At 44.7% G+C, this 15,309-nt stretch overlaps 1 protein-coding gene across 1 annotated transcript in view; it reads left to right on the top strand.

Annotated features, from left to right (window-relative positions):
* The window catches only part of SamDC (S-adenosylmethionine decarboxylase), a 162,199-nt gene extending 147,116 nt beyond the window's left edge, over window positions 1–15,083 (top strand). Inside the window, exon 10 of the mRNA XM_075694810.1 lies at window positions 13,262–15,083. Coding sequence (XP_075550925.1) covers window positions 13,262–13,396 — 135 coding nt within the window. The 3' untranslated portion in view covers window positions 13,397–15,083. The remainder of the gene's footprint in view (window positions 1–13,261) is intronic.
* The last annotated feature ends 226 nt before the right edge of the window (window positions 15,084–15,309 follow it).

Below are 15,309 nucleotides of genomic sequence, written 5' to 3'. Positions count from 1 at the left end.
ACAATGGCTATGCATGACTCCACTTTGAAATGCATACTGTGAAAGCGTGATAGCGTGCCCCGACTACTGTTATTTCATAACAGGGCCCGTCATGCTCGATGGTGGCTGCCCAATAGAGTATTTTGGGCCTTCTGAAATTGGCATTATTCATCTCAACAGGCTGGAACAACTACCTGGAAGCAGGCCGCCTAACAGGGTCGTTTTACTCTGCATTGTTCTTATTTGTTCAAGTGGCTTGATGAAATTAAATGACTGTGCGGTGGAGTAAACCAAGCCGACAGTATGTTTTAGTTATTGCTTGGCTGCATGTATTGGCCTTTAGGGGCTTGTAATCTTGACGATGGCTTCAACACGACTGCTATTGTTTTCCTTTCGACACGCAGGCTGCCAATATTGGCAGTCAATTTCGCCTCAGTTGCTGCTACTTCACCATAGGGCCTGTCAACTCGAGAATGGCTGCCCTAGTGAGCACTTTGGGCCTCACTAAGCCAATGATGTTTTATAACTGTTCTCTTATTCATATTATTTGCGTGAGCCAGATAACCAAAATAAACAATGCAACCACATGAATGTGCTTTGGCGTGCAGGCTGCTAAGAGTGGCTGTCAATTTCACGTTTACTACTGCTTTTTCGTGTGAAACTGGACAGTGGCTGCCCGAGTGAGCATTTTGGGCCCCCACATAGTTATTCAGGGTTAATAATTGTATTTGCATTCAGATTTTCCAGCATTTCGGCACGTTTACATGCCAATACTTATATTGAGCACAATCTGTGCAGGACGTTGCTTTTTCAGAATTGAGCTTCCATTAAAAGGAATATGTCGCCAAATGAACTGCTTATTTTTTTTAGATGTAACTAGAGAATGCTTGGCTGCTACGAACCCACCGGCAAAATTTTGGTAGCCCTAATAAGGGCTGTTTAGTTAATAAGAAGCTGTTAGGCTTCATCGAGTGGCTCAATGCCGGACAGCTCGCAGTCGGAGTCTCTTTCTTCACCCAGTTGGATGACGATGGGTTCGATGTGGTCACTTCCAGACGTATCAAGCCCGAACTTTGCCTCCACGTCCGTCACGTGGTGAATGTTTTTCCTCCAGTCTTCCGCCGTTACATGCTTGATTATTTCTCTCGAGATGTCTTCAACCGCGGACAGCTTGAAGTCGCTGTTGTCCGCAGCGATGCCATTTTTCACCTTTGCCCACAAGAGCTCAATAGGATTAAATTCGCAGTGGTACGGTGGGAGCCAGAGTACAATGCAACCGGCCCTTTAAGCTGCATTGTCTATGATGTAGCTCAGAAAGTGTGGCTTTACAGATGCTACCTACTCAAGCAGCTGCTTTTTAACCATCCTTTCGCTGTAGGTGATGTTATTGCTTTTGAGCCACTCCTGTATTTTTTCCTTCTTCCAAGCTCTCGTTGGTAATTTCTATTCTCGCCGGGAATGGAAAGGTGCATTGTTCAAAACAATGACGCTACCAGCAGGCAACTTCTGCAGAAGGTCATTAAACCACCCCTCGAAGCAATTGCCGTCCATTGCCGGCTTCGGAATGTATCTAAGCAGCCATTGATGAAGCCATCCTCGCTGCCGATGTGCGTCACAATCAGGCGCTGGCCTTTTCCAGAAGATTGTTTCAGACCCGTCGACAGGCCATTTGCTCGAGCGTATAGGTGTACGCACTTCTGCACCACGGTGTCTGTCCACACGATCGACCAAGTGTGTCCCGCCGTCACCCACGTCTCATCCAGGAAAAAGATCTTTCAGCCTTCCGCCCGGTAGCGCTCCACGTCACGAAGGTAGCGATTCCGCCATTCAGCGATGTCATGCCGGTCGATAAGCAGCGAATTGCGGCTCCTCTTCTCGTGCTTGAATCAGATCTCTACAAGCAGGCGATGCACAGTACACCACTTCAGTGATGGGAGATCCATACACTTCGAGAACTCGTTAGTTATCTGCTCGATCTTTGGTATCTCGTTGCGGTGAAAGAAATTGTGCACACATGACCACAGCGCACACAACGTGAAGCTCTCATACTTCGTGCTGCGTCTTCTTTTCTCCACATTTCGTGGGTGCTTTTGCGAGGGCTTTGACAGTTTGCCACCCGAAATATGCGACTCTTTGACCTCTCTCCTCATCTTGAACACTGTGCTTTCGCTGACACCGAGCATCTCAGCGACAAATTTTGACGTCGCCTCGACACTGTGTTCAGGCTCCCTGTTAAGCCAATACACGTAGCAGTGGACGATAATGTTGCGTGAATCGCTGTTCAGGATGTGGCCACTCTTGTTCTTGACGAGGTTCCTTGATGGTGTGGACATTGAGGCGACACAAGGCTAGTTCGGCAACAAAGGATCGCATTCCGATGTCACCTCGCTGGGCTCCATGTCGGGAAAACTCGCACGGAATGCCTTGCACGAACTGGCGAGATTGCAGGCTTGCAAAAAAAAAGTGAGAAGGAAAAAATTTGTCAATACACAAAACCAAAAAATATAAATTTTACGTTATTTAAAGCCAAGAGTACTTATTTAAAACGATGAATGAAGCATTTTTGCACCTTTCCTGCCTCCAGTATTCGCGCCCCAGGTTTGTAATGGTTGCAATAAATGCATTGTTTTATATAAGTACTTGTTCAATAGCAACTGATTCATTTTAAGCTCTTAAAAGGAGTATTAAAGGTGCCGTGTACATGTAAACAAGCGCTAAAGCCATACAAAGCTGCACTTTCTACTTTTGTCACTTGCAATGAAGCTAAAGAGCAGACGACAGGCAGTGTTGTGGAAGGCACAGGGTTATATTTCTATCGCGATCTGGCATGGTGCTGTAGCATATGAGAGCTCTACTAAACCAGTCATCAAAATAAAAAAGTCTTTATTTATACCGAGAATTGCGTATTTCAGAAGCATGATTTTTTGAGTGGGATTATTTTGGTCACGGAGGCTGTCGCACTTCTGTAATCTGGGCGGGGGCTCCCCTTTCTTCTAAAGTTGTACCCAACTATAGTATCGAATAATGATTTGCACATGCATTTTTTAGGAAGTTGGTTTATTTTAACATGATGTTGAAACATTGCAAATACATAGTCCTTGGTAAAAAATTAAACTAGTGAGTCGTTATGCTAAATTTGGTATATTTGGCTCATGTTAGCTTCGGAAAATTGAGTAATTTCTGCTAGTTGCCTGTTTCCGCTAATCTGTGCCTTATTATACTGCATCAGTTTCCCGTAAACTCGGAGGTATTTGACTCTCCATCACTCATCGCATTTGCTGTCAAGCGATAAGCTCAAAATTGGGGGTGGAACATTAAAAAAAAAAAAAAAATGCACCCTCGCTGTTTGCAAACTCGTGCTCCTTGCTACTGAGAGGCTGGTTTTTTTTTGCGGAGCTTAGATGCCAGTGGCTAAGCCTGTTTCCCAGACGAGATTTTGTTAGCAGCATGAAATTATTGTAAGATACAGCACAAAATCAAACACACTAGACAGTTTTAGTTTAGTGATTGCAACCGAACGTAAAAGCATTAGGTACGTAAAGAAATAGCGTCGTCCTAACCGTGCATGCTCTAAACGTTGTTGGGTTTCTGCAGCTTATGTGCGCTATGGTGACTTGTGTTATTTGGCGAGTTTAACATCTAATGTTTACAGACGCTAAGAAATAATGTTGTCAAACATGGTGGCCCCCATGGCTCCCACTTCAGTGTGAATTCTCGTGATGGCTACGTTCTCACTTGCATTGATTGCCAGTAACTATTGTAATGAGCTTTCGCGTTCTCTAAATTCACCTAAAAGGTTAATTATGAGCGCATAGTATGTCCATTTTCTGAGATCGTTTGGCGATTCTGGTGCCCATACGCCTAACAAGACGCGTCCACATAGCAACAGCAGGATGGTTCCTAATGGATCGTCTTGGCTTGGATACGTTTGGCACGAGACAGAGCCCTGTTTGATAACGTTTTCTTTATGTTTGTGTTTCCATAAGGTAAACTAAAAGACTTGAAAGGACATGCACCGTAACGTCCCGCAAAGGTGTTACATTCAACGTACGTAAGGTGGCAAATGCTATTCTAAAACTGTCTACTTTCTTAGACCGGCACTAATTCCTGCCTCCGCCCCTAACCCTTATGAACGGGCGCTGCATTCACAATTTCCCATCAAGAGGCTTGTCATGAATTAACTTGCACAGCAGTTATATCTGAATTCTGTCAGGCATTGGAGAAGAGTTGTTTTATTTCTTGAAGTAACTTATATATTCCATTGCTAGGTAACAGTAATTTTGGAGATGGAATGAAAAGTGCAACTTTTCGGTAGATTCGGTAGATCAGTTCGGTAGATCAGTTGCCCCAGAAGTAATGAATACTAAAATGTGTACTTAACCCATTGGACCACCGATGTCCTACAAATGTCGACCACATGTCCCAAACGGGACAGTTCAACATCCCTAGGACATACTTAAGAAGCCTGTGGATGATTCTTGGATGTCCATGGGATTTTCAAAGGCAAGGCTCTCCCTTCACTTGTCAAGGTGGGCCACTTTACATTCCCTGTGCGACCATTTCTCCCAACGCCACTCCAATGCCACAATTGTATGAGGCTGGGACATGTGAGTGCCGTGTGTGAGAACATGAGAGTTTGCTCATGCTGCAGCGAGCCCCATGCTGCAGACTCTTGTGCAGCCACAGTTCTGAAATGCACCAATTGCCTTGGGTCCCATGATCCTTCCTTGAAGGACTGCCCCAAAACGAAGAAGGGAAACGCGGTCTTGAAGCAGATTGCGAGAGACTGCTCATGTTGTAGGAAAGCTGTTGCGGCCGTTAGAAAGCGACACTCCCAGCACCGTCAGACTTCAAAGAACGCTGATGCCTCTGTGAAGAGTACGCCCCATCCGACAACACCACCTCGTTTGCCCCCTAGGCCTGGCGGAATTGAATCTAAATCTGACAAGGTCATGGCGGAGACTAGTACAACTTAGTCTGCCCTACTAAAGCCACAGCCAATGCCACAGCCAATGCCACAGCCGGAGACACGTCAAGTTATACAGCTGTGCACCTCTGTAGAGCGCACAGCGCAGGTTCCTGACAAATTGCCTGAAGAAAACCGGCAAGTGGTTATGATGTTCCGGTCTCTGATTAATACTTTTCGAATGCTCTTGAATAACCTGCACACTTCGTCAGTGCGAAGTGCAATGCAAGTGCTGGGGGGGGGGGGGAGGTAGCTCTCAATTCACTATTTGCAAGTCTTGAGTAGACATCATGGCTCACCCGCAGCATTCTATTCGCACTGAAGTCAAGAAAGCTGGGTTTTACTTTAACAATATACTGCCATGTCCAGCAACATACTGCTGATGACCAGTGGCTCCTTGGTCTTCACAAGTGACTTCAACATACATCACCAGCTATGGGGAAGCACCAAGATTAGCATCAGACAGCAGAATGATGGCAGCCTAATGTATCAGCAGGGCACTTGCTTGGGCTTGAGTGATTTCCAGGCGCTTTGCTGTGTGCACACAGTGTTCCCTCTATCCCGCTTTCCTCTTTCTTTTCCCCTTTCCCAGTGTAGGGTAGCAAACCAGACGTTCGTCCAGTTGACCTTCCCGCCTTTCCTCTCTTTGCTATCTTTCTCTCCATGGGATCGTCTCATGCACACAAATCAACATTCCTAGAAATGTCTTGTGAACATCATAATGGGATATTGGGGCGTCCAAGAGATGTTTAAATATAGATTATCCTTACTGTATAATCCAGAGTACATCTGAAGGACATTTTTGTATGGATGGAGGGCGCTTCTGGGACATTTTGTGTCAGCAATTCTCCAAAGGACGTTTGTTGGACATTTGGTTGTGGATTTAGGATATCTACAGGGGATCCATATTTACTATAAATCAACATAACAGGGACCTTCCTCAGATTGTACACTAGTAGTGCAGCAGGCCTGCTGCATTTTTACATACCATTAACAAAGTATGCTTGGCCTGGTTTTGTGTTGGCTTGTGGGGCAATGATGAAACGGAACTGCATGGCTCATGAAGATCCATCCTAGCAGTCCAATAAGGCGACCAAACATTTTTGTCATTCTAAAGCTGAAGTACCGAGAAAGGCCAGGAATGCAGCCTACCGCATGTCAAAGCAGGCTAAAGAAGGCTGCAGTGCATCTAAGCACTGTACATAATTCCCTGCTACGGTAAACTAATACATCACATAGAACTTGATAAAAATGCATATCGGAACATATAGTATAAAATATAATCAGTCGGGACATGCAAGCTGTACCTTTTTTGTTCTAACACAAATGAAGCTACAGAACTAACTTCCACAGGCTGCTGAATCATTGACAATCTCTGTAGAAGTACAACATTTAGTTCAATAAAACAGCTGCAGGAAGTCGCAAGTTTCACTCCAAATGCACTCATTTGTTTGCATTGATGTGCTTAACTGAAAACTGCTAAGACTCAATAATTTGATCATACAAGCTCAGCCATTAGAAGTTATGGCACACCATGGCAGGTAAAAGAGTGAAGCAATTTAACTTGCAGAAGCACTTTGGCTAGCAAGAAAATTTAAAAACTCGCGGTGAGGCCACTACGGAAGTTATCGCGAGGCTTGCTGCGGGCTCACTTCAGCGGTCTAGGCACATAAACGAAAAATTTGCTGGAAAGTTCAGATATGTCAGCCACTATACAGAACTTACAAGAGCCTTTCTGCAGGCTGTCTTCAGTAGTTACACACACTAACATAAGTTATGCTCAAGATGTCACAACTACATTAGGTGATAACGAAGTTACTTGATACTAGTTCAGCGGTAGTAGAAACACAGCTGCTGTGTGGTTACCCATTTATAGTGCAAATTCACTCTGCATCCCTGACACATTCCGGTGAAGGTCACCAGAGAAAACATTTTGGAGTAGTGATGGGACTATTCAGTTGAGCTAATATTTTGCAGATGAACCTCGACCAGTAAAAGAATATTAAAATCTCTTTGTAAGGGTGGAGAACAAAGATAGTTCATAGGAGGCCTACTGCAGGCTGGCTCACTTCAGCGTTTGAAGGCACATACAGTCGATGACCGATTATTTGGACTCCTGAAAAAGGCTTCAAAGTGGGACACCAGGATGGACAAACACAATCATTCGAACGTGAAACCATTCACATGACTGTACAGGTAAATGATTAGTCACTGGTGTCCATAGCAGCGAACATATTAGTTCGCTAACATGGACGTCTGACTTTGATTTGTCGTGCCCCCATCAGGATGTTTTATGGGTAGTCATTCAGCTACCAGGCATTAGTGTATGAAAAGTGCAATGAATGCCCTTTTGATTGTTTGCACTACTGTGTTGTTGTTCCTTTGTCCCAAGAGCATGTTTGGCACCCCACAAATTAAAGGCAGCATGCAAAGAACAAGAAAAAAGTACCAATGACTTGTCCTTCCAGTGAACGTCGGGCATGTTAAAGTCCCCTCTAAACAGAAAGTAGTCTGTTGGTACCCTTTGTGTCAAACCAAAAAGCAGATTGAAAGACTCACCACTACAGTTGCACCCACTTACAATTTCAAGTGCCATGAAAATTCCATTGTTATAACCAGTAAATTTTGTAGCTGGTTTGCATAAAAAGAAAGGAAAGGAAAATGGGGGATTGCAGAGCTGTTGTGAGAAAACTATAATAGCGCTGAGGCCCGCGCCCATCCCCAACACCTTCCTCCATCTGGCTGCCGAATGTGTTGACTCATTTAACTGCTTAACTCTGCTTCCTGCATGCTCCAGTCGCATGTAACAAGCCTTCGCGGCTGTTGGCATTCAAAAAAATGGCACTGCTGTAACAACTGCAAAGAGGTGTCATGGGCGGCAAGCGACATGCAAGCTTCGCCGTGGTATTGGTTTGGGGGCCGCAAAAGTGGCCCTTTAAGAAATGTAAGAAAGTTGCCACAGCAGCCTCTCAGATCGAGAAATGCAGAAAAAACGCTGGGGCAAGATCACCACAAGCACCTCGCCGTGTACTTCTCACTGGCTTGCATGAAAAAACCCCATGGCCTTCGAGCTTGCTTGCTTTATGCAGAGCTTGCCAGCATCCTTCTTCCAAGGCTTCCAACTGGTCCATGTAGTTCCATGCTCCATGTAGTGCAGCGAAAGGTCCCCTCGTAAGACGAAGCGCCAGAGGGACTGAATCATCTACAACTCTGAGTCTTGGAGCATCCTCATTGACTGCAGACTGAAGTTTGGGCATCACTTATCGGTGGAAGCACATAAGCCACTGCTGTCTTAGACAAAGTGTGCTTTCCTAAAGCAGTCCCGCACCGTAGACGCGCTTGCTTTGGACCATGCACCAAAGATAAACTGAATGGCCATCAATAGCTTGATCTTTGTTTGGTTGCTCCCGGCTTATGTGGCCACGTCCATCAACAAGACTAGCTTAACTTGTTCAAGAAATGGTGACAATACATGACCTCAAATTTGGTGATCACGCCGGCATCCATGGGCTGCAAGCCTGCAGTCATGTTCAGTGGCAGGAAAAAAAACTTCCACGCTTAAGAGCTTATGGCCATGGAATGGTGGGCACTACAATTACCTAAGATGAGTGCCACCTTCATCTTAGATCCCTCAGCATGTTGGTTGAACTCCAAGAGCCACTCGCGAAAAAGTTCTCGCATCATCCATTCCTTGTGGCTGTGAATGGTAGTGTACCGGCATCCTGGCAGCAGTGGGTGTTTTTCTATTTCCGAATGACAAATGCGAGTCACTTGTCACTCCCGTTCATGTTGGTGCACAAAAAGAGCAAGGCACAGCTAGCTGTTTTTTGCTGCCTTTACAAGTTTCCTGTGAGTGCATGTGTCTTGGACAGCAGCACCTGGAAAAAGTCCTGTTTTGTTGCCATTATATTCGTCGGTGTCAACGTAGTTGTCGAGGATGCAGGGCAGCGTTTCTTCTACTCACTTCTACTTTCACCTCTATGTCAAGCGAAGCTCCCTCACCATTACAGCTTCCTTTGAAGCGCTGTACCCAACCACCAGCTGGCTGGAAGTCCACATTGTTGATGAGTAAGGGCAAACCGCTTTGCCTTCGTGGCCAGAATTGGCCCAGTGATGGGCAAGTTCATGGGATGGGCACCAAGAAACCACTCGTACAAGGACTTTTCCAGCTCCTTATAGGCACCTTGTTGAATGTGTTTGCGCCTGTTGCCTATCGAGCAGTTTGTCAAACTTCTCTGCTGAGCAGATGATTGTCGACACTGTTGGTTGCGATAGTCCGTACTTCAAGTCACGCACCTTTTTATCGTCTTTGTAATCTTTCACGATACTGCACTTCGTCCCCAAATGTATAGCAGTGCACATTATTTTCACTGGCAATGTCGTGCATTGCCAATGATCAGTAGGCAGATCAGCCATCTTTCATTTCGGCGGTGAATTAAGCGAGGCAGAGGGACCACATGGCCAGGAATGACTTCAACACAGCCAGCAAAGACGAGCACAAGCGACTTCATCTGTTGAAACAACTGTGCAAAATGAGGAGTGAGCAATCTAGGAGCGGTGCTGTCGGCGTAGTACATGGGTGTTTGGGTGGGCAGCGCGTCACATAGCTATGGGCCCACCCCATTTGTGTTCTGAGGGGTGAAAGGGCAACGGAAGAGAGGCGTGCGAGGCTGGAAATGCGGAGAAGGTTGGAAAAGAGGTTCTATTGTAAGAGTGCGCGGCAGCCGTTCGGACAGCGGGCGAGGCTACAGCGGCTTGAAATTCATTCTCTTTTCAAGGATTTCGCATTCCATTACCTTTCGGCTCAGACACCCAGCAGCCAGACTTAATTGTTACAACCGATAATGCGGCTTGGGGGCATTGTAATAAGCAGGTTATTCACCATAGAAAATATACAAACGTTTATGCTGCAGCAGCTTTCTCATTGTTATGACCGATATGTTGTTAAAACCAGTATCGTTATATAAGCAGGTTCAACCGTAGTGTCACTGTGTGTAAAATCGAATACAGCAATATTAAGGTCTTCTGAATCTATTTGGCACAAAGTAGTTCTGGGAAATGAAGCTAAAGTCAAGTGGCAAGTGCTTTCGCAAGCAAAAAGACTCTGCCACCACCATGCAGATTCCTGTCTTATTGAAATTTTATTTTTTATTTATTTCAATACCCTAAAGGCCCAGAGAGCATTACATAGGGGGGGGGGGATTATTATACAATCAAAAAGTACAACAAGGTTACAGACACCAAGGAGAATAACAACTATAACGAGTACAATAGAAATGGAGCATTTACAAATCAAAGCAGAAGAGCACTACAGATGTCTCGCAATCAAGAGGTATACCATATAAAATATCGATTTCATGCATATTAACGGATTAGGGTTACTTGACCCAGATACATCAGCAATTCAGTCTTAAAGTATGACACATCAGTAAGAATAACTGTTTGTTCCAGCAGATCATTCCGCTCGTTTACCGACAACACAATGGGCGAGTTCTGATACTTCAGTGTTCTCGGAAAAAATTAGTTGTACTTTCAGACGATCTCTGCATGAAGAGATACAATGCACCAGGAGAATATTCCTAGTCACAAAATCTGTATTGCTGTAGTACATTGACTCTTAGAATGCCAGAAAGCTGAGCTGGTTGGCTGAGCTGAGCTGTCTAAAAATTTCTAGACATTTCTTTGGTCTTCAAACAAAATCACGTTTGTTGGCAGTACTCCCCAAGATCTTCGACACCGTTGTTAGAATTTCAATCCAAGCATTCCAAAGTAGTAAAAGACAGAATTGCCATGTCGTGCCTTAAGTCTTCTCTCACCAGATCCTGCATGCACAAAATGAGCGCCAGTTTTAATGCACAGGTCTGGCGTCTATTAGAAGCAGGTTTTCCTAGCATAACAGTGGCCACTGTGGCTGAACGCCTAAAGAAGTCCGGACGTGATTACAGAAAGCAGCAATAGCAAAAAAAGAGTAGTGGCTATTCCGTACATTCATTCAGTATCGCACAGGCTTAAAAAAGTTGCAAGTAGATATGATGTTAATGTTGCTTTCACTGCTCCCATTAAGCTAGGTAAGATATGCGCTGCCATGCAAAGGAAAAAGGAGCAGGTGAAAGGCAAAAAAAGAACAGAATTTTGTCCAGTGCAGCACAATAAGAACAGTTTTACTGACTGTCGTATGGGTGTGGTTTATAAAGTTCCCTTTAGCTATGGCCAGTTCTACGTAGGGCAAACGGGGAGGTGTATCAATCGGAGGCTAATGGAACATAAAAGGCCGTTAACCGGTGGATCACCTTCTCATCTTTCCTTTCATTGCCAAGATTGTAACTGCACGGCAGAGTTCGATGAATGCGCGATATTGTACAGGCATAAGAATGAAGATACGCGTCTTATGGTAGAGGCATGGCATATCTATAATGGTGGAAGTGCGTGCGTGAGTCAACCTTCGATTACTTTACATAAGGAAGAGATTAAGTGCCTTAACAGCTATCTCTCGCGTGGACACATGTACCTGACTGACAGGTTGTGATACCATTCCAGAGCTTGCGCAGATGACTTTTGTGTCTTCTTTCTTTTTTTGCCTCAGTGCTCCCTTCAGTTGACAGTTGGCGTTCATGTTGTCCACTTCTCTTCTCTTGTGTCCTGTCTGCACGCCTCACCTTTTTTGCATAATGAATACATTGACTCGTCGCGTGCAAGAAGGACAAACGAGATACCCTGCGTCGGGTGTAACGCTTAGAGAGTTTTTAGAATAAAAACCAGAACAGCGCAACTCAGGACGAGCTAGTAAAGAGCACAAGGCAAAGTTCTGGCTAGCTAGTCATCGCTCTGTTCTATGCTCTTTACTCACTCGTCCTGTGTTGCGCTGTTCCTATTGTTACGTATTATAAAGATGAACCAACCAGCCCCATTGAACACACTGCCAAGATTAGAGAGATTAAGATTAAGTGTAAAAAACAGACTTTGCAAAAAGCAACCGCGTTTTACACTACGATACAACAAACTACATCTTCACAGCAAGACTTACACATCTGATGCGCTTTCACAAAGTCTAAACCGAATAGTTGCACAGGGAGGGTGTCATGAACAGTGACAGGAAATTCAATGCACAGTAGAAATAAAGAAACGGTAGAAAGTTATTATCCTCGCCAACTTCTGCAGCATACTCCCAAAAACTGTTTTAGTAAATGCAATGATAAACAGGTGTTCTGAAGATATCATTATCTTAACTAAAACGTGGTTTTCGGCAGATGTTGAAAGCAGCGAGCTATCTCTGCCTGACCGCTTCTCAATATTTTGTAAAGATAAGAACAAGGGTAGAGGAGGTGGTGTGATGGTTGCCATTGTGGTTTGCCTCAATATCACCTGTGCGAAGAAGTAACAAGGCAAAGAACGCGGCTGAGAGCAGAAAGCATGGTTGTGGCAGTAGCAAACTAACGAGCGCGGCGGCTACGTGACACTGATTGATTCCAGTGCCTTTGCCGCACTGCCATAGTCCGTGGGGAAGGCATTTTTGGTTCATACTGATTCGTCTAACCATGTCTCGCAGCCAATAACAACATAAAGATGTAGAGAAGATAAAAACCCTTCAAGTTCATCTGTTTTATTTCTGATACTTCGAGAGTTTATCTATAGTACGCTAATATTGACGGCATGACATAGAGAGGGGCAGCGGAAATGTGATGTTGGATGAGATGCTGAGGCTGCTTTTGTGATAAAACAACGAAGTTCGAAGAAGCGCCATATATGTAGCGGCCACTGCCAACAAGAACCTTGTAAACACGCAGTTTGAACTGCGAAAACTGCCTCTTGCCAAGTTCAAACAGTTCTTCTTGAGCGTAGCAAACTGACTTCGAAAAGTAGTGGCGAACAGAAAAATCTGTTCCCTTCAGTCTATTACAGGTCGCCAACACCACTTGCGTTTCTTTAAATCTGATTTTTATTTCACTTAAATGTGCCAAGTCTGTATGGTCATTGTTAAAGGGATCAATCGATACTTCAAGAGTGGTTTCCTTTTTTGCACCATCTGAAGTGGCCTTCAAAACAAATATTTCTGCTTGCTTGTCATGGAAAATGATGGTGCCAGTGATGACATCATTGCCTTGCTCTAAAGTAATCACTCTGTCGGTAAGGTTTTCAGTCTTGCTGAACAGATCGCATGTTAGATAGGTGACATAAAATTTTGACTTGTCCTGCCTCAATCGTTGCTACAGCCAATATAAAAGCAGGTGTATCAGATGATTTGGTACAGCAAAGTATGGTGTTTAAGTGCAAAGGTATGGTGACAACACAAGAACATGTGCTGCTTGTTCTTTACAGCTTTCAGTGGCTGCCAAAGGGATGAAGGAGAGCTGCAACACAGAGTTCCGCAACTACAGCCGCAAAGAGCTGCAGGTGTGCCGCTTCAATGCGTACGACCTGACATATGCGCTGTTTGCCAAGGCCCCTAGTTGAGGCCCATCGAGCCACCTTGTCTGGACATGCCTCTTAACTGCCAGGTGGCAGCCTTTTCTTGTCACCACAGCAGATGGGTGGTGAGTGTCACCCTGCTGTTCCAGCTGTAAGCGACAAGCACTGGCGTTCCTCACCCACCCCAGAAAGACCCAGGACCATGTCCGTAGGATTTTGGACGCCGTGCTTCAAGGACAGGGCGGGCCTTGGACAGGCTCGGCCTCATTCTCTTCTCGGTCCTTTTCTCCTTTTGCGATGTTACTTTCGGGCATTCCATTTTGGCTCTGAAGATGCTTGGCATGGTAAATGAATTGGGCATTTGTGAGAATGTTCATGATGCCCAGTTAAACCATCCCGTGGTCTTTCACTAGGCTGTTTATAGCAATCTGGCCCCACACTTTGTGTAGTTCCTCTGCATGTGTCTAATGCGGGTTTCTCTCCAGCCACAATGTGCTGGCTGTGGTGCTGACAGGGACTGCTGCACCCCAGTCCCACGTCGGAAGCCCCTGCTGTGTGAGCAGCCTTCTACTATAAAGATCTAAAAACCAAAGAACCTTTTATGTGTCTCATGCCAAGCTCTCTGTGCCAGTTACAAAACATTTGTTTCTCTACAGTGTATCTTGACATCCCTCCTTTTGGTTTTGTTTTCTGCATCCAAGCTGTTTCTGTGTGTGCGTGTGGGTGTGTGTGCATATATATATATATATATATATATATATATATATATATATATATATCCTGCAGCAAGCTTTCTTTATTTACGTGTATCACCTTTCCTTTCTTTGACTCTTTTTTAATGAGCGCAATTTTTGCCCCACTAAAGCTGTTCCTAAGGTTCACGAGGAATAGCAGCAAGGCAAGCATTGTGTGGCTGCAGCCAGCGTCATCCCATTTGCTCACCAATTACCTTTCAGTCTAACTTGAACGAGATGCAGATGCCTGGCTCACGAAGTTGCCAGGTCATTTTGCGAGCGCACAGTTTCCTCACCTGTGCAAACAAAGCAAATGATGGGGATCCACATAAAAGCCAGAATTAGCATTGGTCGGGCGTTATTAGCAGGTGGACTTGCATATAGGGATTTTCCATGGGGTACATTGATGGATGCAGCCATGCACTGTCAGCATTGACCAAACTACTCAAGAGGCACGGCTTTTTAGATGAAAACCTGTGGAGGATGTCAGCAGAGCAGTAGGGGCCTTGAGACAGTCCAGCGCAAAAACAATGCCCTCAAGCGTAGCAGTTGTTTTCCAGGTTTTTCTGCTCAGTCTTGACGACCTATAGCTGCATCAAAGCTGTTCCTAGGTACACCGTCAAGCAATAAAACATAACATATAGGACATCTTGATGCTGACTGTGCCGACATTCCTCCTGACACTTCTTGAGATCATTGTTCCTAGATTTTTAGCTTGTGTGTTTGTCTGTAATCTTTTCAACGTGAGTGTTCTGAAACGCGAGGCATGTCCAGACGAGGTGATGAGGCTGATGAGGCATTTTCGGGGAAGCTTAATGTGTTCTTCCTTCTCGAATAATTCTCTTACTCTTAATGTGGTATTTTTATTTTCTAGTGATAGTGCATTGGGCCTGTATATGCATAATGCTTATATACAAGTGTAACCTTGATGATGAAAATCAAAAATGTTCTCCATGGTACTTGTATGAGCCTTGTGTTTCAATAAATGACAAAAGCAACTCTGTGCAATTTTTTATGCTGCAACCCAATATGGCATTGTTAGATTAATTGCATTGTACTGCAGGTTTTCCTGCTCAGTTTAATCCAAGCGCCATTGAAAATCCATGTGCCGGCAAATTTAATCTGAGCACCAGCCTTTTTAATCCAAGTGCCAACAATATAATCCAGATGCTACATTTAATCCCAGTGGCCTCCAAATTAATCTGCGTGCCAATTGATTTGATC

The sequence above is a fragment of the Dermacentor variabilis genome, chromosome 6 (assembly GCF_050947875.1).
Source record: "Dermacentor variabilis isolate Ectoservices chromosome 6, ASM5094787v1, whole genome shotgun sequence".
Taxonomy (NCBI): Eukaryota; Metazoa; Arthropoda; class Arachnida; order Ixodida; family Ixodidae; genus Dermacentor; species Dermacentor variabilis.
This window is presented reverse-complemented; position numbering and strand designations above follow the sequence as displayed.